The sequence below is a fragment of the Heterodontus francisci genome, chromosome 13 (genome assembly GCF_036365525.1).
Source record: "Heterodontus francisci isolate sHetFra1 chromosome 13, sHetFra1.hap1, whole genome shotgun sequence".
Lineage (NCBI taxonomy): Eukaryota > Metazoa > Chordata > Chondrichthyes > Heterodontiformes > Heterodontidae > Heterodontus > Heterodontus francisci.
The window spans coordinates 1824574-1850758 of NC_090383.1; the positions used below are offsets into that span (position 1 = coordinate 1824574).

At 41.8% G+C, this 26185-nt stretch overlaps 1 protein-coding gene across 5 annotated transcripts in view; it reads left to right on the forward strand.

The window, feature by feature from the left end:
* Nucleotides 1-26185, forward strand: part of ehbp1 (EH domain binding protein 1) — a 438779-nt gene that overhangs the window by 148662 nt on the left and 263932 nt on the right. For 4 of the 5 annotated variants that reach the window (XM_068044225.1, XM_068044227.1, XM_068044226.1 and 1 more), the window contains exon 8: nucleotides 22244-22375. In XM_068044225.1, coding sequence (XP_067900326.1) covers nucleotides 22244-22375 — 132 coding nt within the window. Of the gene's footprint in view, nucleotides 1-14025; nucleotides 14131-22243; nucleotides 22376-26185 lie in introns of all 5 variants that reach the window. The other variant, XM_068044229.1, reaches the window with a different exon arrangement.

Consider the following 26185-nt stretch of genomic DNA (forward strand, 5'->3'; position numbering starts at 1 on the left):
ATGCTGTGTGCATTCAGATAAAGAGCCTTAAGCTTTGACTTTTTACCATTATTACTCATTCTGCTTCTAATTTCTGCTGTACTCTTCTGCTTATATTTTTTGCCCCTTCCTATCACACTTTGATTACTGTTCACCTCTTCACTACTCTGCATCTCTGCTCTCTCGTTTCTTTTTGATTTTTTAAACTTCCCTTCAGTTGAACCCCCCGCCCCCCCACTATTTAGTTTAAAGTCCTGTCTACAACCCTAGTTATACAATTCGCCAGGACACTGGTCCCAGCATGGTTCAAATGAAGCCCGTCCCAACGGAACAGCTCTCTGCTTCTCCGGTACTGGTTCCAGTGCCCCATGAATTGGAACCCATTTCTCCCACACCAGTCTTTGAGCCACGCGTTTACCTCTCTAAAATTTTATTTACCTTACACCATTTTGCACGTGGCTCAGGTAGTAATTCAGAGATGATTACCTGGTTCTGCTTTTTAATTTCGCCCCGCTGCTCATAGTCCCTCAGCAGAATCTCTTTCCTAGTCCTACCTATGTCTTTGGTACCTAAGTGGACCATGACAACTGGATCCTTCCCCTCCCAGTCTAAGTTCCTCTCCAGCCCAGAAGAGATGTCCTTAACCTTGGCACCAGGTAGGCAACACAGCCTTCGGGTCTCCCTGTCTTTGCTGCAGAGAACAGGGGCGGTGCAGTGGTTAGCACCACAGCCTCACAGCTCCAGCGACCCGGGTTCGGTTCTGGTTACTGCCTGTGTGGAGTTTGCTAGTTCTCCCTGTGACCGCGTGGGTTTCCTCCAGGTGCTCCAGTTTCCTTGCGGGTTGATAGGTAAATTGACCATTGTAAAAAATTGCCCCTAGTGTAGATAGGTGTTAGGAGAATTGAGAGAAGGTGGGAATGTGAGAGGGAAAAATGGGATTAATGTAGGATTAGTATAAATGGGTGGTTGATGGTCAGCGCGGACTCGGTGGGCTGAACGGCCTGTTTCGGTGCTGTATCTCTCTATGACTCTAGAACAGTATCTATTCCCCTAACTATGCTATCCCCTATTACTGCTACATTTCTCTTTTCTCCCCCCCACTTGAATGGCGCTCTGAACCACAGTGCTGTGGTCAGTTCGCTCATCCTCCCTGCAGTCTGTGCCCTCGTCCACACCGAGAGCAAGAACCTCATACCTATTGGGTAAGGGCACTGGCTGAGGCTCCTCCAAAGCTAAATTCTGGATCCCCATACCTGCCTCACTCGCAGTCACACCCTCCTGTCCCTGACCGCGGTCCAAATTTGATGTAATTAATCTAAGGGGTGTGACTGTCTGCTGACAGTCAGCGTCTGGGTAACTCTCTTCCTCCCTGATGTGTTGCACTGTCCGCAGCTCAGACTCCAGCTCATTAACTCTGAGCCAAAGGTTCTCGAGCAGCCAATACTTGCTGCAGATGTGGTCACCGTGGATTGCACCGGCGTCCACCAGCTCCCACATACTACAGCTGCAACACATCGCCTGCCCAGCCATCTCTGTTTTATTTAATTAATTAATTTGGATGTTAAATATTTCAAAAGTGAATTTCTTAACTGTACTCTTGAACTGTAATAACGGTTCTTGATTTAAACCACTTGGCCAAAAAGAGACATGAAAGAGATGCCCACCAATCACCTACCTGTTTTCCTGTGATGTCACACTTCGGCTCTGACAGGTAGGGACAGGTAGAAGGGGCTCTCTGCTGCCGGTTTTTATCTGTTGCCGCCGCTGCCCTTCTCAGTGCATAGGATAGGATAGGTGGAAGCTATTTTTGCTGGTTGGGAAGTCCAGGACTAGGGGATGTAGCTTGAAAATTAGAGCCAATCCCTTGAAGAGTGAAGTTAGGAAACACTTCTACACATAAAATTTGGTAGAAGTTTGGAACTGTTCCGTAAACAGTAGTTGATGCTAGTTCAATTAATTTAAAATCTGAAGTTAATTAGTTTTTTGTTATCCAAAGGTATTAAAGGGTATGGAGCAAAGGCAGGTCATAGTCATAGAGAGATACAGCACTGAAACAGGCCATTCAGCCTACCGAGTCTGTGCCGACCAACAACCACCCATTTATACTAATCCTACATTAATCCCATATTCCCTACCACATCCCCACCATTCTCCCACCACCCATCTTCCCCTGGAGCAATTTACAACCTGCAAGTCTTTGGCTGTGGGAGGAAACCGGAGCACCCGGAGGAAACCCACATAGACACAGGGAGAACTTGCAAACGCAGCATCGGCAGTACCCAGAATCGAACCCGGGACGCTGGAGCTGTGAGACTGCAGTGCTAACCACTGTGCCACTCATATAAAGTTATAGAACATAGAACATTACAGCGCAGTACAGGCCCTCCAGCCCTCGATGTTGCGCCGACCTGTGAAACCATCTGACCTACACTATTCCATTTTCATCCATATGTCTATCCAATGACCACTTAAATGCCCTTAAAGTTGGCGAGTCTACTACTGTTGCAGGCAGGGCGTTCCACGCCCCTACTACTCTCTGTGTAAAGAAACTACCTCTGACATCTGTCCTATATCTATCACCCCTCAACTTAAAGCTATGTCCCCTCGTGTTTGCCATCACCATCCGAGGAAAAAGGCTGTCACTATCCACCCTGTCCAACCCTCTGATTATCTTATATGTCTCTATTAAGTCACCTCTTCTCCTCCTTCTCTCTAACGAAAACAACCTCAAGTCCCTCAGCCTTTCCTCGTAAGACCTTCCCTCCATACCAGGCAACATCCTAGTAAATCTCCTCTGCACCTTTTCCAAAGCTTCCACATCCTTCCTATAATGCGGTGACCAGAACTGCACGCAATACTCCAGGTGCGGCCGCACCAGAGTTCTGTACAGCTGCAGCATGACCTCGTGGCTCCTAAACTCGATCCCCCTACTAATAAAAGCTAACACACCATATGCCTTCTTAACAGCTCTATTAACCTGGGTGGCAACTTTCAGGGATTTATGTACCTGGACACCAAGATCTCTCTGCTCATCTACACTACCAAGAATCTTCCCATTAGCCCAGTACTCTGCATTGCTGTTACTCCTTCCAAAGTGAATCACCTCACACTTCTCCGCATTAAACTCCATTTGCCATCTCTCAGCCCAGCTCTGCAGCCTATCTATGTCCCTCTGTAACCTACAACATCCTTCGGCACTATCCACAACTCCACCGACCTTCGTGTCATCCGCAAATTTACTAACCCGCCCTTCTACACCCTCATCCAGGTCATTTATAAAAATGACAAACAGCAGTGGCCCCAAAACAGATCCTTGCGGTACACCACTAGAAACTATACTCCAGGATGAACATTTACCATCAACCACCACCCTCTGTCTTCTTTCAGCTAGCCAATTTCTGATCCAAAGCACTAATTCACCTTCAATCCCATACTTCTGTATTTTCTGCAATAGCCTACCGTGGGGAACTTTATCAAACGCCTTACTGAAATCCATATGGACCACATCCACGGCTTTACCCTCATCCACCTGTTTGGTCACCTTCTCAAAAAACTCAATAAGGTTTGTGAGGCACGACCTACCCTTCACAAAACCGTGCTGACTATCTCTAATGAACTTATTCTTTTCAAGATGATTATAAATCCTATCTCTTATAGCCTTTTCCAACATTTTACCCACAACCGAAGTAAGGCTCACAGGTCTATAATTACCAGGGCTGTCTCTAATCCCTTTCTTGAACAAGGGGACAACATTTGCTATCCTCCAGTCTTCCGGCACTGTTCCTGTCGACAATGACGACATAAAAATCAAGGACAAAGGCTCTGCAATCTCCTCCCTGGCTTCCCAGAGAATCCTAGGATAAATCCCATCTGGCCCAGGGGACTTATCTATTTTCACACTTTCCAAAATTGCTAACACCTCCTCCTTGTGAACCTCAATCCCATCTAGCCTAGTAGTCTGTATCTCAGTATTCTCCTCGACAACATTTTCTTTCTCCACTGTAAATACTGACGAAAAATATTCATTTAACACTTCCCCTATCTCCTCCGATTCCACACACAACTTCCCACTACTATCCTTGATTGGCCCTAACCTATCTCTAGTCATTCTTTTATTCCTGATATACCTATAGAAAGCCTTAGGGTTTTCTTTGATCCTATCCGCCAATGACTTCTCGTGTCCTCTCCTTGCTCTTCTTATCTCTCCCTTTAGATCCTTCCTGGCTAGCTTGTAACTCTCAAGCGCCCTAACTGAGCCTTCACGTCTCATCCTAACATAAGCCGCCTTCTTCCTCTTGACAAGCTCTTCAACTTCTTTAGTAAACCACAGCTCCCTCGCTCGACAACTTCCTCCCTGCCTGACGGGTACATACTTATCAAGGACACGCAGTAGCTGCTCTTTGAATAAGCTCCACATTTCGATTGTGCCCATCCCCTGCAGTTTCCTTCCCCATCCTACGCATCCTAAATCTTGCCTAATCGCATCATAATTTCCTTTCCCCCAGCTATAATTCTTGCCCTGCTGTATATGACTGTCCCTGCCCATCGCTAAGGTAAACCTAACCGAATTGTGATCACTATCACCAAAGTGCTCACCAACTTCTAAATCTGACACCTGGCCGGGTTCATTACCCAGTACCAAATCCAATGTGGCATCGCCCCTGGTTGGCCTGTCTACATACTGTGTCAGAAAACCCTCCTGCACACACTGGACAAAAACAGACCCATCTAAAGTACTCGAACTATAGTATTTCCAGTCAATATTTGGAAAGTTAAAGTCCCCCATAACCACTACCCTGTTACTCTCGCTCCTGTCAAGAATCATCTTTGCTATCCTTTCCTCTACATCTCTGGAACTATTTGGAGGTCTATAGAAAACTCCCAACAGGGTGACCTCTCCTCTCCTGTTTCTAACCTTGGCCCAGACTACCTCAGTAGACGAGTCCTCAAACATCCTTTCTGCCGCTGTAATACTTTCCTTGATTAACAATGCCACACCCCCCCCCTCTTTTGCCATCTTCTCTGTTCTTAGTGAAACATCTAAATCCCGGAACCCGCAACATCCATTCCTGTCCCTGCTCTACCCATGTCTCTGAAATGGCCACAACATCGAGATCCCAGGTACCAACCCATGCTGCAAGCTCACCCACCTTATTCCGGATGCTCCTGGCGTTGAAGTAGACACATTTTAAACCAAGCTCTTGCTTGCCAGTGCCCTCTTGTATCCTTATAACCTTATCCCTGACCTCACTACTCTCAACATCCTGCACACTGGAACTACAATTTATGTTCCCATCCCCCTGCTGAATTAGTTTAAACCCCCCCCGAAGAGCACTAGCAAATCTCCCCCCCAGGATATTGGTACCCCTCTGGTTCAGGTGAAGACCATCCTGTTTGTAGAAGTCCCACCTACCCCAGAAAGAGCCCCAATTATCCAGGAAACCAAAACCCTCCCTCCTACACCATCCCTGCAGCCACGTGTTCAACTCCTCTCTCTCCCTATTCCTCACTTCGCTAGCACGTGGCACGGGCAACAACCCAGAGATACCAACTCTGTTTGTTCTCGCTCTAAGCTTCCACCCTAGCTCCCTGAATTTCTGCCTTAAATCCCCATCTGTCTTCCTACCTATGTCGTTGGTGCCTATGTGTACCACGACTTGGGGCTGCTCCCCTTCCCCCTTGAGGATCCCAAAAACACGATCCGAGACATCACGTACCCTGGCACCTGGGAGGCAACACACCAACCGTGAGTCTCTCTCGTTCCCACAAAACCTCCTATCTGTTCCCCTAACTATGGAGTCCCCAATGACTCATGCTCTGCTCCTCTTACCCCTTCCCTTCTGAGCAACAGGGACAGACTCTGCGCCAGAGACCTGTATCCCATTGCCTACCCCTGGTAAGTCGTCTGCCCCAACAGTATCCAAAACGGTATACCTGTTGTTGAGGGAAACGGCCACAGGGGATCCCTGCACTGCCTGCTGGTTCCCTCTCCTTCCCCTGACGGTAAAGGTATGTAAAGGTATATAAAGTTAAATCACAGATCAACCATGATCTCACTGAATGGCAGAACAGGCTTGAGGGGCTGAACGGCCTCCTCCAGTTCCTACATTCCTAACAACTGAATGACTAGTACAATAGAAAATTGCTTCAAATATGTAATTCTTGAAAAATATGGATAGTAGGATACTTGGCTATTTAAGCTTTTTGTGTCTGATGAACAATATTTCTACACTTTACAATGTATGTTTTTCAAAAAATACTGTCAATCACTGAGCATCATAAATTATGTTCAAATTGTCATGGAGAGATACAGCACTGAAACAGGCCCTTCGGCCCACCGAGTCTGTGCTGACCATTAACCACCCATTTATACTAATCCTACATAAGTTTAATTAATGACTTGTTTTGTTATTTTCAGAATTGCTATTGTAGTGGCTGCAGTACATCAGCGTCATGTTGCTGTCTTAGAATGCATTTTTATTTCTTTGTATGGCTTCAGATTGAGACAGAAACCATCTGCTTTGAAAATGTATTTCTTGATTTTTAATTTGTAACTTGACCAATTTTCAACAGCAGGACACTGATCTCAGCATTAACTCTGTGAACCATTAAGATTAGTTTGAAGTGGTACATCTTGGTTACTTGAGTGATAACAGTTTAAAAGGGATTTAAATAGTTAATATATAATTTGCTCTGCCACGATGAGTTCATTCATCAAGAAGCAGCTTTGCCAACTGGTCCAGGGTTTAGCTAAGAAACTAGTTTTCCGACAGAACAACTAACAAGTTCAAGACATAAAATAGTTAGCAGAAGGTTTGTGATGCTCAGTCTGTAGTATGAACTACAGTACAATCTTCATCTTTAATTATAAGTGCAACAATGCTGATTAACTTCCTTCATGTTGCATTTTCTTGGTATTTCATAGTGTGTGACATTTTATTATAAACATGATTACAGATGTAAAATTCTAAATAAAACAAAGCATAATGTAGGGTTTTTTATGGATCATTGAATGTGTGAATAATGCTACCATATAATATTGGAAAAAAAGCAATATTTGAAACCTCAACATTTTTATGTACCAAAATAATTAACTGCAAAGTATTCCTAATTCACAATACTTTCTGAAGTGTGTAATTCTGCATTTTTCTAATACTGTGTAACAATCAGAAATTTAAATGGAGTTTTGCAGAGTTTGCATGTGTTTCAAAATTGCAAAGAATGACTTGTGTTAAAAGGAAAGATGTAAAAAAAAAAATTGATGTTCTAGCACCAATTGGATGGTGCATTTTTGACTAGCTCCTGGTTACCTTCCTTGCTTTTTGGAATAATTTTGATGCAAGATGGTCATTAGCAAGCAGGAAATTCTAAATAAGTTGACGATGCAAGAGCTTGTCTACGAGTCAAACTAACATTAGCTCTACCGTCTCATGAAAATAGCTTGTTGTGTCCGTAGGAGGTGAAATTCTCCTTGAGGTTTCTTCTTTTTGTTTTATGTAGCACTTTGTGATAAATAATTTCTTTAATGTCACAAATGTTCACTGTGCACAATTAAGCATTTATAAATAACTAATTCAGCATCTTTTTTCCCCAAGGAACTGCATCATCTGTGGGGGAAGTTCTGAAGTGTCAGTTTTGAATGGCCAAAATTGTCAAGAAGGGGTGAATGGAAAGCATTCCTCACTCCAGATTAACATCTGAAAAAATCAGATGGAAAGCATTCAGTGGCGCCGTGGTTAGCACCGCAGCCTCACAGCTCCAGGGACCCGGGTTTGATTCTGGGTACTGCCTGTGAGGAGTTTGCAAGTTCTCCCTGTGACCGCGTGGGTTTTCGCCGGGTGCTCCGGTTTCCTCCCACAGCCAAAGACTTGCAGGTGATAGGTAAATTGGCCATTGTAAATTGCCCCTAGTGTAGGTAGGTGGTAGGGAATGTGGGATTACTGCAGGGTTAGTATAAATGGGTGGTTATTGGTCGGCACAGACTCGATGGGCCGAAGGGCCTGTTTCAGTGCTGTATCTCTAAAATATAAAAAAATACTGAAATTTTTTTTTGTTTTGCCAAATGAGTTGTCTTTACTTCATATCTTTTCAGAGCTAGAGAATAATGTTATATAAAGGTATTTTTCTTTAGTCTTTATGAAAGGATTTAATAAATACTTTATAATTGAAATCTCTAATATGTTGCTTCATATACCATTTGAATAAGTTGAGCACCAATGCTTAAGTTTCCAACTATGACTTACTTCATGGTAAAATTTAAGTAAATGTAACTTTTTTTTTGCCAATTTTCTTCCCTTTTCTTTCGATTCATGTTCAGATATAGTTCTACAGGCATTGACGCCCCTCAGGCGTTTTACTTGTGTCCTTTTTTGTCTGAGTCTAGGTAGTGAGTGTTAGTTGGTTATTTGACTTGGTCTGTGGCGGGTGGCGGGTGGGGGGGGGGGGGGGGGCACGAGAGATTGGTGTTGGTGAGGTGGCCAATCAGAGCTGTTACTAATTACATTCTAATCTGATGTCATACAGCTTACAGATGCTGATTCCAGTAGGGGTTACACCATTACCAGTGGGTGCAGAAACCTTGACAATCTTATTACTGTGCCAAAACGCTGAGGTCAGTTATGCCCCAGCAGAAGTCCTAGTTGATATCAGTTGACTCAGCATAAATCGGGGACTGATCTAAGAATATCCCTGCTTTGCAAGGCTCACTCCTAAGACATGCAGGCCATTTACTCACTAAACCATCTTTGAATATATAAATGTAATAGTGAAGTGAATAGAAATAAATGAATCACCCGACATTCTATTCCATCGATATGAGTTCATGATGTGTTTCTGATCCGAACAGTGACAGTGCAGCGTGGAGGCCAGACACCACCCACCTGTGTGACCAAGCTTCAGATCAAATCTCTAACCCATCCATGTGGCCAAAGAAAGCTTTTGGTGTGGGAAGAAAAATAGAACTCAGTTATCCAAAAAAGAACCAGTTATATCAATGACTCTAGTTTTGGTCACCTCTACAATTTTGGGGCTGCTATTATTAGATATTAAGAACTTGTAAATGACACTAGAACATTTTTATGTTTTTGTCCCTTTTTAAGAACAGTGAAGTCGTCGCCTATGGCTTTCAGTGTTTCTTGTCTTAATGCTTTCAGGGACCCTCATGAACTGTTTGTACCATAGAAGCACAAGAAATTGCTAACCTCATCCAAACTGATTCACCCAGACTTAAATTTCTAATTCACAAACTCAAAAATAGTTTTCCAACAAGTGGGCCTGTTGTCCAGGCCACAATTAACTGTAAACCTCTCTACATTTCTCCCAAGATAGAGGCTGAGGCAGTATTGAGAAATGGATTTCTTCAGTTGTCAGCAATAGTGCATCCATAAAATCTCATTTGACCAGTTCAAATTTCCTGGTCTCCTTGGAGTTGCCTTTGGGCCACTATTTTCTCTTATCATTTCCTGCAGACAAATGGGCCACTAGATCGGAAGGCTGTGACATTGCTGTTTGAATGGGCCCTATGCAGCAACATGGATCACAAGACTTGAGGGCTGTTTATGCCCGTGAATGGCTATCTCGTTAGCAATGGGATTGAGAGTTTTAATAACACAAATAAAGGTGATGAATTACTGAGCTGCTGAAACCATAAGATGTCACACTGGGGAAAGCAGCGAATCAAAGGTGAATAAGACAGGAGGTTAAGATGGGATGTTTTGCTATGTTATAGGCACTTTATAAATGCAAGTTGGTGGAAGGTCAGATAAATATTTTGGAGTTATGTTTGATTTGCATTTTGAGAGAAGGGAAGAAATTTTGTACCATGTTTCCTTTGTAGATTAAAATGGGTTGGGTAGATTCCATAACAGAGTAGATTATATATGGTTTGTGGATGGAATAGGTGTAATGAACCTGAATTTTTCATGCGCTTCTATGTTTTTAACTAGATCCATGGTATACAGAGGTAGCAATGGCTTTAGTTAAATGCATTGTGAGACTACATATTGATTACTGTGACCTTTTATGGCATAATTCCAGAGATTTCAGTGGTGCCTGGCATCCTGGTCTTGATCAGAAGCTGGGCTTTTTATCTATATCTGAGGTATTTAACTCTGTACAGCTTCCTTAAAGGAATGTAATATTGGGCTATGAAATATAGCCTTAATTGACCTATGCAGAAATCTCATGGAAATGTGTAGATGAGGTGGTGCCCTTTTTGATGCTGGCTGCACTTTTACAGAATGGATAAAATTCCATCTAAAAGCCAAACAACAACTGAATTGTTACAGATGGATGTAGATAACTGAACAGATAAACGGCATGTAATGTTCAGCACTACAAAGACCAAGTTAACCACTCCATTGCTAAGGATGTCTTGTGATTTCAGCACACCATCTATCTGAAAGGCTGTCTGACATCATTATGAATGTGCCAACAAAAGGCATCCTGTAAATTGTTAAGACCAAGGTGGGAGCAGTGCACTGTTAATTCAGTCCCACTACTCCACAGGTCACAACCTATCAAGAAAATTTTCCACCTACCAAAGAATAGCCAAATTAGACACTCTATTTGTCCCCCAGAATACAGCACACCAAACCAGGTTACTTTAAACAACAACAACGTTAACTATTTATTAGAAAAGAAATAATAACTCTTAACTACTAATGAGATAAATCTATATATATGAAAATCTCCTTATTTCCTTAACCCTCATGCACACACAGATACATTAAAAAAAAGTTAACTGGGAAAAAGGATTTTTTGGTTTACAGCTGTTTCCTGGGAATAGAAAGGAAAAAAATAAAATTATTGAGTTTATCACCTTCTGGTAGGATGTTTTTGGTATGGTGAGGTGTCCCAGAGTCGAATAGTTGGATGCCACTCGAAGTGTCTCCAGGCGAGGTTGCACAGTCTGTGATGGGTAGGCATTCAAGGCAATTTGTCTGTAGCAGATGTCACATGGGTCTTTCAGCCAAGGTGTAGCAACAGGTCTGCTTGGGGTTTGAAGCAGCAGTCTAGCAGAAGAAGCTTTCTTGAGATTTCAGGATCTCCCAAAACACAGGAGTAACAGGAACCATTCTTGAGGTAGGGATTCTTCAAAGACTGGAGGCAGTAGGAATCTGCCACCTCTGATTTATAGGGGTTTCTTCTCTGAAAAACAGTCTTCCTCTACAGAGAGAAGTAACTCTTTTATTCCGGGTCTTTTTTCTCTCTCCAAGCAGATCACAGCCACATTTCAAAAGCAAGATTTCTTTTCAAGTGATGCAGGTCTTCCTTTACAGAGAGAGGTCTTTTTCTCCAGTCTCCAGGCAGGTCACAGCCAGATTTCAACTGCCTGCTCCTTGTCCAGCTCACTGGTCTTTCACAATCCAAAAGGGAAACTAAACTTCAACAATAAAGTCACATGACAATCATAACTCTTGACCTGTCATTCCCCTGTTGAGTTGCTTGGAAACAGGTGCCTTGGAGTCTGTGTAATTCACTCAGTTCAAACCCACCAAGTTTCAGCAATCAATGTCCATGGAGAAAAATCCTTTCCTCTGTGTTTAAAAACACACAGAATTCTAGGCTTTCAATACAAAAACAAAACCCTTGTAACAACATTCAATGCATAGTGATTAGATAGCATTATGGGTTAGTGTGGAACCTTTACATCTCTGGCACCTGGGTTTGAATCTGATGAGATGAAAGTCTCCCCTCTCTGCCAGCTGTTAGGATCCTACAATGACTTGGATTGAGATGCTCACAAAGTTCCTAAGCTCAGCATCCTACTGTTGTGAGCCACAAATCGGAGACTAGGCACCTCAAAAGCATCTAAGGGAAGTAAAATATGTCACCTTGGGAAGCTTGTGCACCTTTCAAGAGCTGGTTTCAGTGTATCATGACAGAGGTCTGGAAGTGGGCCTTTCTTTCACCATGTTGCACATAATATGGTGAGGAACAGAGAAAATGCAGCTAGCTTGCAAATGCTTTAAAAGCGTAAAATGAAAACACAGCTGCTAAAGCAGTGTGTTCTCAACCTTGTGTAATGACAACATTTGAATGCTGTAAACAGGAAACCAAGAGAGTCTAGAGGCACTTTGAAATTAAATGGTAACAACCGATCCATATGAGTGAGATGGGGCAATCATGGTGAAATCAGAAATTTGATACAACTGAAGGGGGTGGTGGTGATGAAGTGAAATTATTTATTAACCAAATAAAAACAGGTTAACAAATAAATTGTATTTGGTAAAGTTGAGGGAACAATACTAAGAGGAAAACCCCATAAAAGATTACACGAGGAGTAGATGGATCAGCCTGTGCCTGCATGCAGCCAGACCTGGACAACATTCAGGTTTTGGGCTGATAAATGACGAGTAACATTCATGTCATACATGTGCCTGGCAATGACCACATCCAACCAGCGAGAATATAACAATCTCCCCTTGACATTCAACAGCATTACCATCACTGAATTCTCCACCATCAACATCCTGGGGGTTACCATTAACCAGAAAATTAACTGGACCAGCCACATAAATATTATGCCTACAAGAGCAGCTTAGAGGCTGGGAATTCTGCAGCAAGTAACTCACCTTCTGACTCTTCAAAGCCTGTCCACCATCAACAAGGCACAAGTTAAAAGTCTGATGAAATGCTCCCCATTTACTTGGATGAGGACAACTCCAACAACACTCAAGAAGCTGGACGCTATCCAGGACAAAGCAGCCGGCTTGATTGGGCACCCCATCCACCACCATCTACAAGATGCACTGCAGCAATTCGCCAAGGCTCCTTCGACAGCACCTTCCAAACCCACAAACTCTATTGCCTAGAAGAGCAAGGGCATGGGAACACCACCATCTGCAAGTTCCCCTCCAGTCTCTCTCCATCCTGACTTGGAACTATATTGCCAGTCCTTCACTGTCACTGGGTCAAAATCTTGGAACTCCCTTCCTAACAGCACTGTGGATGTACCTACCCCACACAGACTGCAGTGTTTCAGGGTGGTGGCTCATCACTACCTTCTCAAGGGCAATTAGGGATGGGCAACAAATGCTGGCCTTGAAAGTGATGCTCATATCCCATGAATGGATTTTTAAAAAGGCAGATTTTGATGTCGGCTTGTGTGACAGCCCCAAATAAAACTCTATGGAAACTGCTTGATTGGCATTTGGAGAGGATGCCAAAGATTGAGGACTTGGTGGCTTTTGACAACTGTCCCTGGTAAAGAGAGGAATTTATTTTGAAAGAGTAGTACTGGTTTTTGACAAAATTCTTTTCTTTCTCTCATCTGTTGTTTGAGAAAGCTATTATATCTTAAAGAAAGTGACAAAAGAATGGCCTGCTTCCAGACCTCAGTCACGCTGCTCTGAAACTCACTGCTAAAAGACATTCAAGAGCTTCCCAAAATGACACCTTTCTTTTAAAATCTTTCCCCGTGTGAGTCTTTGATTTGTAGCTTGCAACACTAGGATACTGAGGTCAGGAATTCAATGGAAGACTGTGAATACATCTTTCAGAACACAACCGTGGGGCAGTTTTTAAGATTACAGTTTTTCTATTGGTTTTATTAAAACATGCTGTCTTCTACCTTACAGTATCATCAGAATTGCCATTGTTAATGTAATATTGTATTTTCTTCATTCTTTCAAGATTGGAAAGCTAATCCTGACTAATGTTCTCAAATGTAAGAATCTTGTAAAACTATTACAAAAATGTAAATCTCAAGTTTAATGCTTTTAACCTCATCTGTTCTCAATGTGGTAATGCTAAAACACAACTGTAGCAGCTGTAATATTGCATAATAGAAGACAACTCTGGCAACTGTATTTGGAAGTTAAGCAAAAGAGTTTCAAACAAAGCTGTCTCTTCAGTTCATTTTTCAAGTAACTGGAAGAAAGACTCACCAACTGCACAATTTGAGAAACGTCAAACTCCTGTGAGAATTGCAAATGAGGAATAGCATGAATCTGATAAGAAATGTCATTAGGGAGTTGTTTGCCTCTGTTGCTTGTTGCAGAAATTCCTGACCACCTCATTATTTCAACTGGCTTCTGTTTACAGAGATAGTAAACCAGTTGAATGCTCTGAGCAGCTTAGATGAAGAACAAGATGACTGCCTAAAACAAGCAAATAAGCCTGCAGCTAAATCAACCAGTTCCTCTGAAGGTCTACAAGCTTTCTTCCTTTCTCTTCTGCTTCTGTGCTGTAATTGATGAGCTGTAATGTTCTGTCACTTTATACGTCTTGCTTTTGCCTTTATTTTCTTGCATCTGCTATTATGCTATTTTGTAATTGTGAGCATGTGCTATATTTATTTGCTGTCTGTGATGCAGCAGTATATGTGTAATGTACTGTTTCCTATACCTGCTCGTAATAGATTTTATTCTGAATAGGTATAAGCTCTTACATTAAAACTACATCTTAATGTCATAGTCAAAAAAGTACCGTTTATTGAATAACCTGTTTTTCTTCTTTGTTATAGTTTACATATCATGGGTAGGTTAGCCAGTTGGGAGTGATCACTATCACTTTGACCTTTTCAGGTGGAAACATGTGATCTTCCCCAACCAGCACTGGAAAATATTTATATGTATGCCCAGGTTTTAAGTTCTGCTTTGAATTTCCTTCTCATTTCAGGCAAGCACACTTGTTAACTTCAGAGCCAACTCACACTCAAGTGGGAGGCAAAGTATGTAGTATGCCCTGATTTTCAAGAGAGTAAACACGAGGAGGTTTCTAAGACTACCTTATGTCATATTTTCCTGTTTCTGAGGATAAGATTCCTGTTTGTTTTGTTTTGTCTCCTCTTCCTCATTCATAGTTTCGCAGACACCTCGGATTAACAAGTTCAGTTGTTTCCAGGTGTTTTCTGCTGTTCTGAAAACAGCTGCTAGAAAGTATATGAGAGTTGGCTGAAAGAGAAAATGCCTGACTTCTGATTTGCACTTCCCTCAACAATGGATCTGACATTGGGAATTCTGTAAGTGGATGATCACGGATATGGTTCAACATCCCACTGTGTCATGCCTTTTATTGACACTTCATGCATCTGCTACTGAACCAGACTGAGATATAAAAATCATTTATATCATCAGGGTTGAAACTTATGTGGTTCTTTGCGAAAATGAGATGTGGTCAATCACTGGGACTTGAAGCAAGTTCAAGGAGGTCATTTTTGTATCCCTCTTCCCAAACCCTGAACCCCTCCCCTCCCCCCCACCCCCCCCCACCTCCCCCAAATCATCTGCTGAATTGGAGAAGTTACATGTGGACTACCCTACATGTTAGTTTCTAACTGAGCAGCAATTTCAGCCATCTCCTTTTATATTGGTACAGGTTCTGACTGTAGGTTCTGGTCAATGTGGTTGAGTTCTACCTGACTATGCCATTAACTGATAATTCAGTTCCATATTCAGTAACGTTGGCAAAACCAAATATGGAAAAGGCATTAGCAGCATTAGAGGCTCGGTTCCGTCAATAGATTGATTAATAATGGAAAGAAAATTGAAAATCCTTTAAATTAGGATGCAGAACCTCAAGTTAAATTATTGATATGGCAGCAGTTAAAATATTGTGCGCAGTTTTGTGCATCTGCTTTTGAAAAGATGTCAAAGGTCTCATAGAGATTCATTAACTTTTTGGCAGGATGCGAGGCTTTCATTATAAGGAGAGACTACAGGCTCTTTTATATTAGAATAGATTTGAATAAGTGGATATTTGATCGTTCCTCAAAAGTATGAAGGGAGTTTTGACAGGATAAACAGGGTAAAACTAATTTGGGCTAACTAGACAGCATAAGTTTAAGCTCGCTGTCTATAAAACATGGGCAAGGAGATTTTGTTTTTATGTGGAGGGTTTTTGGGACATAGATTCCCTGACTTTTTCAAAGGGGTGTGGATAAATCTTTGGGAAAGGGAGGGGCAATGAAACTAAGTGGTTAGCTTTTTCAGAGAGCTGGCACAAAACTGTGGGCCAAATGGCCTTTTTTGGTACTGTAAAAATCTCATTCTATGCTAGTTTAGCTTTCTCTCAGTATTGATAGCAGACGATCGCAGTTGTCTTGCTCCCCAGGTTTTCCAGTTTTCAAAACCCATTCAGAATAAGATCCAAAACATTCTTTTGGAGAAGTGGATTATTCACAGGTTGAAGTTTAGTTGCGGCTGTTAAATCTTTGGTCCTTGCCTTATGCATTATTGTTTCTCTTGCATTAGAATTAGAATTAGAACATTACAGCGCAGTACAGGCCCTTCGGCCCTCGATGTTGCGCCGACCTGTGAAACCATCTGACCTACACTATTCCATTTTCATCCATATGTCTATCCAGTGACCACTTAAATGCCCTTAAAGTTGGCGAGTCTACTACTGTTGCAGGCAGGGCATTCCACGCCCCTACTACTCTGAGTAAAGAAACTACCTCTAACATCTGTCCTATATCTATCACCCCTCAACTTAAAGCTATGTCCCCTCGTGTTTGCCATCACCATCCGAGGAAAAAGACTCTCACTATCCACCCTATCTAACCCTCTGATTATCTTATATGTCTCTATTAAGTCACCTCTCCTCCTCCTTCTCTCCAACGAAAACAACCTCAAGTCCCTCAGCCTTTCCTCGTAAGACCTTCCCTCCATACCAGGCAACATCCTAGTAAATCTCCTCTGCACCCTTTCCAAAGCTTCCACATCCTTCCTATAATGCGGTGACCAGAACTGCACGCAATACTCCAGGTGCGGTCTCACCAGAGTTTTGTACAGCTGCAGCATGACCTCGTGGCTCCGAAACTCGATCCCCCTACTAATAAAAGCTAGCACACCATATGCCTTCTTAACAGCCCTATTAACCTGGGTAGCAACGTTCAGGGATTTATGTACCTGGACACCAAGCTCTCTCTGTTCATCTACACTACCAAGAATCCTCCCATTAGCTCAGTACTCTGCATTCCTGTTACTCCTTCCAAAGTGAATCACCTCACACTTTTCCGCATTAAACTCCATTTGCCATCTCTCAGCCCAGCTCTGCAGCCTATCTATGTCCCTCTGTACCCTACAACATCCTTCGGTACTATCCACAACTCCACCGAACTTCGTGTCATCCGCAAATTTACTAACCCACCCTTCTACACCCTCTTCCAGGTCATTTATAAAAATGACAAACAGCAGTGGCCCCAAAACAGATCCTTGCAGTACACCACTAGTAACTAAACTCCAGGATGAACATTTGCCATCAACCACCACCCTCTGTCTTCTTTCAGCTAGCCAATTTCTGATCCAAAGCTCTAAATCACCTTCAACCCCATACTTCCGTATTTTCTGCAATAGCCTACCGTGGGGAACCTTATCAAACGCCTTACTGAAATCCATATACACCACATCCACTGCTTTACCCTCATCCACCTGTTTGGTCACCTTCTCGAAAAACTCAATAAGGTTTGTGAGGCACGACCTACCCTTCACAAAACCGTGCTGACTATCGCTAATGAACTTATTCTTTTCAAGATGATTATAAATCCTGTCTCTTATAACCTTTTCCAACATTTTACCCACAACCGAAGTAAGGCTCACAGGTCTATAATTACCAGGGCTGTCTCTACTCCCCTTCTTGAACAAGGGGACAACATTTGCTATCCTCCAGTCTTCCAGCACTATTCCTGTCGACAATGACGACATAAAGATCATGGAATTCATGCTTGGGCAAATTCTAGGCTGGCAGCTTCTGACAACAATACCAATCAGTTGCCATACCAGCTGGCCAAAACTTGGAACATAAGCCAGTCAGTCCCGCTCCAGGTGTTCCAAGCACTGTGGTTAGTGACCTCAGTAAACAAGTGTATTAGTAATGGTGATGGCCGATCTCATTAATTACCTTCCACTTTGGTTTTCGGAGTTCTCAGAAACTGACAAATTCGAGTGATCTTGAGCAACCAGATTACCCTGTTGAACTTCAGGAGATTCAAAGCTATCTTGTTCCAGAAGCTATTCAAGCTCTGGTATTTAGTTGAATTAGATGATTTGCTGTTGTTTGGGCCCGCCTAAAGTCTCCAGGTCTGTACTTTTGAGTTGTGCAAAGGATTGAATACTACAGTTAGTTAGCATGCTGCCCTTGCTCATATCAAACCTGCATTGTTTCCAACCCAGTTGGATGGGGTGAAAATCTCCTCACTATACTGTTTCTGAGGACCTTGCATTGACCGAGTTTGGAGAGTCTCAACCCCATTGCTGGTGAGTGCACGTCTGTAACACAATATGATAACGTTGTGCAATTGCCCAATCTCATGCTGAGGTTGTAATAGTTCCTGGCTTGGGAAATCCAAAAAAAAAATCACATTAATTATCTTGCATTCAGTGACTTAACTTCAACAGTGAGTTAAGAGCTACAGACATGGGTTCAAAATTAGTGGGACTTAAGCCAGAGAGAATTTTATTTGCCTTTATGCAGGCGTGGATATGTGAACTTATTTTAAATTAAAGAAAATTGCATTTAAATAGCACCTTTCATGACCACTAGATGTCTCAAAGCACTTTACAGCCAATGAAGTACTTTTTGAAGTGTAGTCACTGTTGTAATGTAGGAAACGCGACAGCCAATTTGCACACAGCAAGCTCCCACAAATAGCAATATGATGATGACCAGATAATCTGTTCTAGTGATGTTGATTGAGGGATAAATATTGGCCAGGTCACCGGGGATAAATCCCCTGCTGTTCTTCAAAATAGTGCCATTGGATCTTTTACATCCATCTGAGGGGGCAGACGGGCCCTCCTTTTAACGTCTCATCTGAAAGACAGCACCTCTGACAGTGCAGCACTCTCTCAGTACTGCAGTGGAGTGTCAAGCCCTGGAGTGGGGCTTGAACCTGGTGACTCAGAGGCGAGTGCACTACCAACTCAGCTATGGCTGACGCTCTTAAAAATAATTTCAGAAATAATTGAGCCCAGTCAGTTTACTTTTCCACCAATTTATAGATAAATATCTAGAACAGGACTGTAGGTTTTGAGCATCTGTGGTGTTTGCTTTTGTTGGAGTTTTGAGGATGTGTAGACAGCGAAGATCTAACCTTCCTGTTTCTGATGCTCCTGCAACAGGAGTGGGGGATGTCACCTGAGGAGGGTAGCTGTTGGGGATTGAACAAACAGTGAATATGGACGGTCTGAGATTTGCTTGATTACCATAGGGCGTTTTTCTGCACAACTTTACCTCCAAAGATGGGGTAGGTTCTTCAATAGGGAATATTTTGCGTGCTCTGTGGAGACAGGTTTGATGGGCCAAACAATCTTCACTGTGCCATACTTAATGCTCTTGAGCACCAGCTGGTTTTATGCAGCAACTATTTGTGTTTAATTTATTCCACCAGCACCTGGAAAAACTTTGGAATATTGCAATTTTTGGTTTCCAGCTTTATTAAAGGTGGAATGATGTGCAATATTTCCTGCTCAAAAGCTGATCTCTGTTTGTAATTTCTTGCTGAATCTATTTGATCCTCTGGATTCCATAGCATGCCAGAGTTATGGAAAATTGCACTTTGCTGTGATTTCTGCTAAAGGACTATGAAATTGAGGCTTTGATTGTTGAGTTCCCCTGAATCATATGGCACCCTCCGCTGAAAATGATCTACTGTTCGCTTTATTAGCCGAAATAATGTCAGAACTTCATAAGACCAAAGATGTTAATACATTTGTTTAGTCTGTTGGTGTGATGGTGAAAATATGAATGCTCAACTCCTTGACTTTGTGGATAGAGATTCTCTCTTCCTTATGAAAATGAGAAATTGAGCTCTCTGGTGTCCGAGCCACAGCTTCAGTATTTGCTTGGCACAATCAATGCAGTCAGCATTTATCACTCAGGCTTCTCTGCATGAGACAAACTTGCAGGATATCTGCAATGTATTACCTTACTTTGACTAGGGTTTTAGAACTGCCGTAACTAAAATACAGGACCTGCAAATTTGTTGGGGTTGTTCTTGACGCCTTAGTGGAACTCGAGTGTGTCCGTGGTTCTCCTCAAATTATTACCTTAACTTGTGGTGTTACAATCGACTGCTCAAAACAAAGCCCCAATCAAAATATATAATTCTGATTGCAGTGGGAGCAATGCACTGCCAAATCAGTCCCGCCACTCCATAGATCACCTAACATATCCGTTTAAACTTTCCAAATTAAAGAAAACCACAGCCAAATTGACCATCTATTAACCCCCGAATGAGACCAACCAAACCAGGTGTCCTTAGATCAGCAAATTAACTATTTAATTAGAAAAACTAAATTCTTAAACACTACTAAGATATAAACAACATTTAAAATAGAAAAAATTAGTGTCCGTACAGATTTACGCTCCTGCCAAAGTGGAATCTTCCAATGTGGAACAGTCCAAGGTCTTTGAAGTCCTCACAGCCGTCCGATGGGGGAAAAAAGGTTCTTCAACAGTAGAACAGTCAGTAGTCTAGTTCCAATTGAAGTGATGCTCTTCTTCCAGCGATGAATTCAGCAATTGTAGTTCAGTAGTTAAAGTGATTGCTTATTTTCTTTAAAGAAATTAGTCTGGCTTGAGCTATCGGAATTCTGAGAGTATAATAAATAGAGTTTAAATAAACCGAGGGAGAACTCTTATTTCCTTCAGTATATGCTGGCAGAACAGCTGTCTGTCTCTGTTAGAATAGTTTGTCTCAAAATAGAAAGCCAGTTCAAACAGTTAATCGCAACATTGCATATCCGGTCCTTGGTCTCTGAATGGCTGTTGCTGGGTAACCAGGATGCATTCTTTGAAGCTGGTTGGTTTCCTCTCTGTATGGTTGTATCCAACGGCAATCAAAAATGCATCATCTTGGAAATTTGAGGCTTACTTATTCTTAAAGTAGTACTGATCCCTTTACAGCCTTAAAGGCAAACCACATACTTGCTGGAAAAGAAGAAAAACTACAGGATCATAACAGTGGATTATATTGAATGAAGAAAAAAGGCAATAGGTACTTTTCAATGAATCAGATGCTCCATTGATTGTACTTGTCAGCCTTGTTTCCTTTGTACCGCTGATTAGTAAACTGTTGTTCGATAGTGGGCTGCTGATTGTAATAATTATCATTAATTAAACTCTGCCATTGTTAATAGGCATGTCTGTGGTGAGAGAATTCAGGATGCTGGAAAGTGGGATTAGGTTGGGTGGCTTTTTCGGCAGGCACAAATGTGATGGGTCAAATGGCCCCTTTCTGTGCTGTAAAGTTTCTGTGTTTCTATGATTCTAATCTGATGCTGAACTGGAGATCACACAAGATACTTTGTGCTGGTCCAGTTTGATCCAAAAGATCACATGGTCCTAGTTCAAATGCCTCATAAAGGAGCAGGTGCCTCTAATTCTCAGTTGGCTAAGAAATGTTACTATAATATAGCTTTTAATTTGACTAAAGCGCCTAAAGGGTAAGGGATTTTAAAGATTAAAAAGCTAGCCTGATGGGTTTTCATATATTTACGATGATCTTGGGGTATTAGTGCATGATATAATCAGAGATTATATCAAGGGGTGGAAGGTTAGGTAGGTGGAAATGTGGAGTAATCAGTTCAGCCATGAACTTATTGAATGGCAGAGCAGGCTCGAAGGGCCGAGTGGCCTCCTCCTGCTCCTAATTCTTATGTTCATATACAAGTATGAGACCCTTATTAATACACTGGTCTAGTATCGACAAAGTCCTAATGGAATGAATTACATGAAAATATAATTAAGGATAACGGTTAATGAATTTACATTGAAACATTTATTGTAGTATTGGACTTATTTTCTAGAGAATTATCCCTATCACTCATTCTGCCAGGTAATACGTCCCTACCACCAAGAGGCAAGTCACTTGCTCCCAGAAGTTTTGTCCATGCCAATCCTTGAGAACCATCAGTTGTGCCACATTCCAGATCTGCCAATTTTGCCTCATAAGGGGATGCCTCACCTTTGCTCATCACCTACCTGCACGGTACAGCTTTGCATAGTGTAGAGTAGATCAGCATGTGAGCAAAGTGCAGAAACTGAATTTCTCTCCTATTGTATGTCACTGTTCCAAAACTCTGCCACAGTTCTACCCACTTTGTTGCATTTCAAAATTTTGGCTGGGTGCAGCAGATTCCATTTTGAGCTAACTCGAGGAGGACCAAATTATTATTATTTTTTTAAGTTGATACTTTAATATTGATCTTGTACTTTTTAATCACAGTTTTATCCATAGAATTAGGGTTTTTCCTTTTGCAAGTAGAAAATCTTATGCGAGAATGGTGGAATAAAATATTTGTAACTTCACCTTTTCCAGAACTTATAAATAAACTCAACTTTTTGGAAGAGGAGGAGGAATCCCCTATTACAAGACTTGACCCATTTGGAGAGCTTGATGCCCAGGGATTGAATCCATTTGGAGATCCAGATGATGATCCTGATATAGAAGGTAGAAAGTTTTATTTTATTGCAGTATGTTCAGGATAGCAAATATTTTGATAAAACTGTATATATTTTCAGTAAAGCTGTTGCTTGTTGTTACTTCACATTTTTTATTCTTGTAAAACTGTCTTGATATCACAATAAAACTTGGCAGTCCCGACCACAGGTCGTATGTGTGCTAAAGCTCAGTAATGGACATGAAAGATATAAATTCCAGTAGTGGATAAAATCAACAATATAACTGGCACTGAACCGCAGTGCTCAGGAACAAAAAATAAATAGCGTAAACTTTGTGCTTTGGGTAGTTTACAAAAAAACTCTTCTGATTTCAAACTGTTTTGTTTCATGACCATAATATAATTAACTTTAAAGTTTTGTGATATCTATCAATTATCCAGATGTGATACAAGACCTTAAGGCCATAAGAATAATATTGGCTGTTCAGCCCTGTTTGTTGTTTTGGTAATATTTTAGAACCCACACAATCATTCTTTTGACATAGTAACAATTGAATGTTACTTACTTCCATTTGAATTAGTAATTCAACTAAGTCAGCAGTTACCAAGCCAAGAGTCCCTTCTGTCTTAACCCTACACCCGCATCTTTTTATTGTTTCTCTCCTATCTTCCCTCATGTTTTCTCCTAGCTCATCTTGTCAATGAAATTCACTTCTTACCCTATTCCAACTAAAATGCTGATCCCTCAACTTCCCTCTTGGCCCCCTTACTACCTGATATTGTAAATGTTGGCTTCTCCTTGGATAATGTCCCACGCACTTTCAAATCTGCCATGATCAACCCCTCCTCCAAAACCCAATCTTGACTCCTTATGTCCTTGCAAAATGTTGCTCCATCTCTAATCTCCCTTTCCCTTTCAAAGTCCTTGAATGTGTTATCACCTCCCACGTCTGTGCCTATCTTTTCGCAATCGGGTTTCCACTTCGCCACAGCACTGAAACTGTCAGCATTTGAAGTCAGAAATGATGTCCTCTGTGATGGTGACTATGGTGCACTATATCTGCTAATTCTCTTGACCTTTCTGCTGCCTTTGACACAGTTAACCACATCAGAAAACCATAGGAAAACTACGGCACCGGAGGCCATTCAGTCCGTCATGTCAGTGCCGGCCGAAAAAACTAGCCTCCCAATCTAATCCCACCTTCCAGCACCTGGTTCATAGCCTTGCAAGTTACAGCACTTCAGGTGCATATCCAGGTACCTTTTAAAGGAATTGAGGGTATCTGCCTCCACCACCGTTCCTGGCAGTGAATTCCAGACACCCACCACCCTCTGGGTGAAAAAGATTTTCCTCATGTCCTCTTTAATCCTTCTACCAATCACCTTAAATCTGTGTCCCCTGGTAATTGACCTCTCCATTAGGGGAAACAGGTCCTTCCTGTCTACTCTATCTAGGCCCCTCATAATTTTGTATACCTCAATTAAGTCTCCTCTCAGCCTCCTCTGTTCTAAGGAAAACAACCCTAGCCTATCCAATCTTTCCTCATAGCTGCACCTTTCAAGCCCTGGCAACATTCTTGTAAATCTCCTCTGTACTCTCTCCAAAGCAATTATGTCCTTTATATAATGTGGTGACCAGAACTGTACGCAATACTCCAGCTGTGGCCTAACCAGTGTTTAATACAGTTCCAGCTTTTGTATTCTGTATCTCAGCCAATAAAGGAAAGCATTCCATATGCCTTCGTCACCACTCTAACTATAACTCTATGACTCTACCTGTCCTGCCACCTTCAGGGACCTGTGAACATGCACTCCAAGGTCTCTCACATCTTCTACCCCTCTTAGTATCATCCCGTTTATTTGCCCTTTCCAAATGCATTACCTCACATTTCTCTGAATTGAATTCCATTCGCCACTTTTCCGTCCACTCAACCAAACTATTGATATCTTTCTGGAGTCTACGGCTATCCTCTTCACTATCAACTACACAGCCAATTTCTGTGTCAGCAGCAAATTTCCCAATCATGCCTCCCACATTTAAGTCCAAATCATTAATATATATCACAAACAGCAAGGGACCCAACACTGAGCCCTGTGGAATGCCACTGGAAACAGCTTTCCATTCACAAAATCATCCCTTTGTTTCCAGGTCCTGAGCCAATTCTGGATCCAACTGCCACATTCCCCTGTATCCCATGGGCTTTCATTTTACTGACCAGTCTGCCATGCAGGACCTTGTCAAATGCCTTACTAAAATCCATGTAGACCAGATCCATTGCACTACCCTCATCAATCCTTCTTGTTACTTCCTCAAAAAACTCAATTAAGTTAGTGTTAGACCGACTGCTCCTGTCAAAGCCCCCAGTCAAAATATATGATTCTGATTGTGGTGGGACCAACGCACTATTAATTCAATCCCGTTGTTCCACAGATCGGCTAACATACCGTTGGAAAATCTTTCCAAATTAAAGGAAGACTCACCAAATTGTACCATCTATTAACCCCCAAATGAGGCTAACTCTTTAATTACAAGAACTAAATTCTTAAACGCCATGAAGATATAAACAACATTTAAAATAGAAAAAAATTAGAGTCCTTGCAAATTTACAGTCCAATGTTGTTTGAAGTCCTCGCAGAATGTTGTTCGATGCGGGAATAAAGGTTCTTCCACAGTAGAACAGTCCGTATTCTAACTTCAGTAGGTGATGCTTTCCTTCTCCAGCGAATTTCAACAACTAACAACTAGCAAACGCTTTCAATGGAATCAATCTGACTTTAGAGTTTTTTAAGGGATAAAAGATTGTCACAGTCTAACTTCCCTTTCTTCAATTTAAACTACCAGAGATCTCTGTCTTGGCTTGATTTTTTAGAATTTCGAGAGATAATTAAACAGACAAAAATCCAATTTCCTTCAGTTTAAATGGTTGAGAGCTCTTTTTCAGTGCTGACACCACAGCTGTCTGTCTTCTGTCTGTGTTCAGTTAGGACAAACTGTCTTACTAACTGCCAGTTCAAACTGAATTGTAACAAATGTATCGCATCAGGCTCGCTCCCAGTAGCTGTTTTCATGGTATCGAGAATGCACTCTTTGAATCGCAGTCTCCAAATGGCCGTTTCTACGGCAATGAAAATGCACCTTCCTGTAACTCCTAAGGCTTGCAGGTTCTTAAAGCCGTATTGATCCCTTGCAAGACTTAAAGGCAAACCGCATATTCTGACAAAAAGTGCAGGATCATGACATTATTAAGACATGACCTTCCCCTAACAAATCCATGCTGACTATCCCTGATTAATCCGTGCCTTTCTAAGTGGCAGTTTATCCTGTCCCTCAGTTGATGCTCCTACCCTTTCTGTAGTTATCCTTTTGTTCTTCATGTACTGATAAAACTTCTTCAGGTTTTCCTTGATTTTACTTGACAATAATTTTTCATGTCCTCTCTTTGCTTTTCTAATTTCCTTTTTTACTTCACCCCTGCGCTTTCTATACTCCTCTAGGCTTTCTAAAGTATTTAGTTTGTTGTCACCGTCATAAGCTTTCTTTTTCTGTTTTATCTTACCCTGTAAGCCTCTAGCTAACTGGGGGTTCTAGATTTGGCAGTTCCACCTGTTATCTTTGTGGGGACATGGCGGCACTGTGCCTGTAGTATCTCGCTTTTGAATGCCTCCCACTGGCTTGCCACTGATTTTCCTTCAAGTAGCTGTATCCAGTCCACTTTCGCCAGGTCACCTCTCAGTTTCGTTAAATTTGCCTTCCCCCAATTTAGAACATTTACTCCTGTTTTATCTTTGTCCCTTTCCATGATTATGCTAAAACTTACTGTATTATGGTCACTATCTCCAAAATGGTCACCCACTGTTAC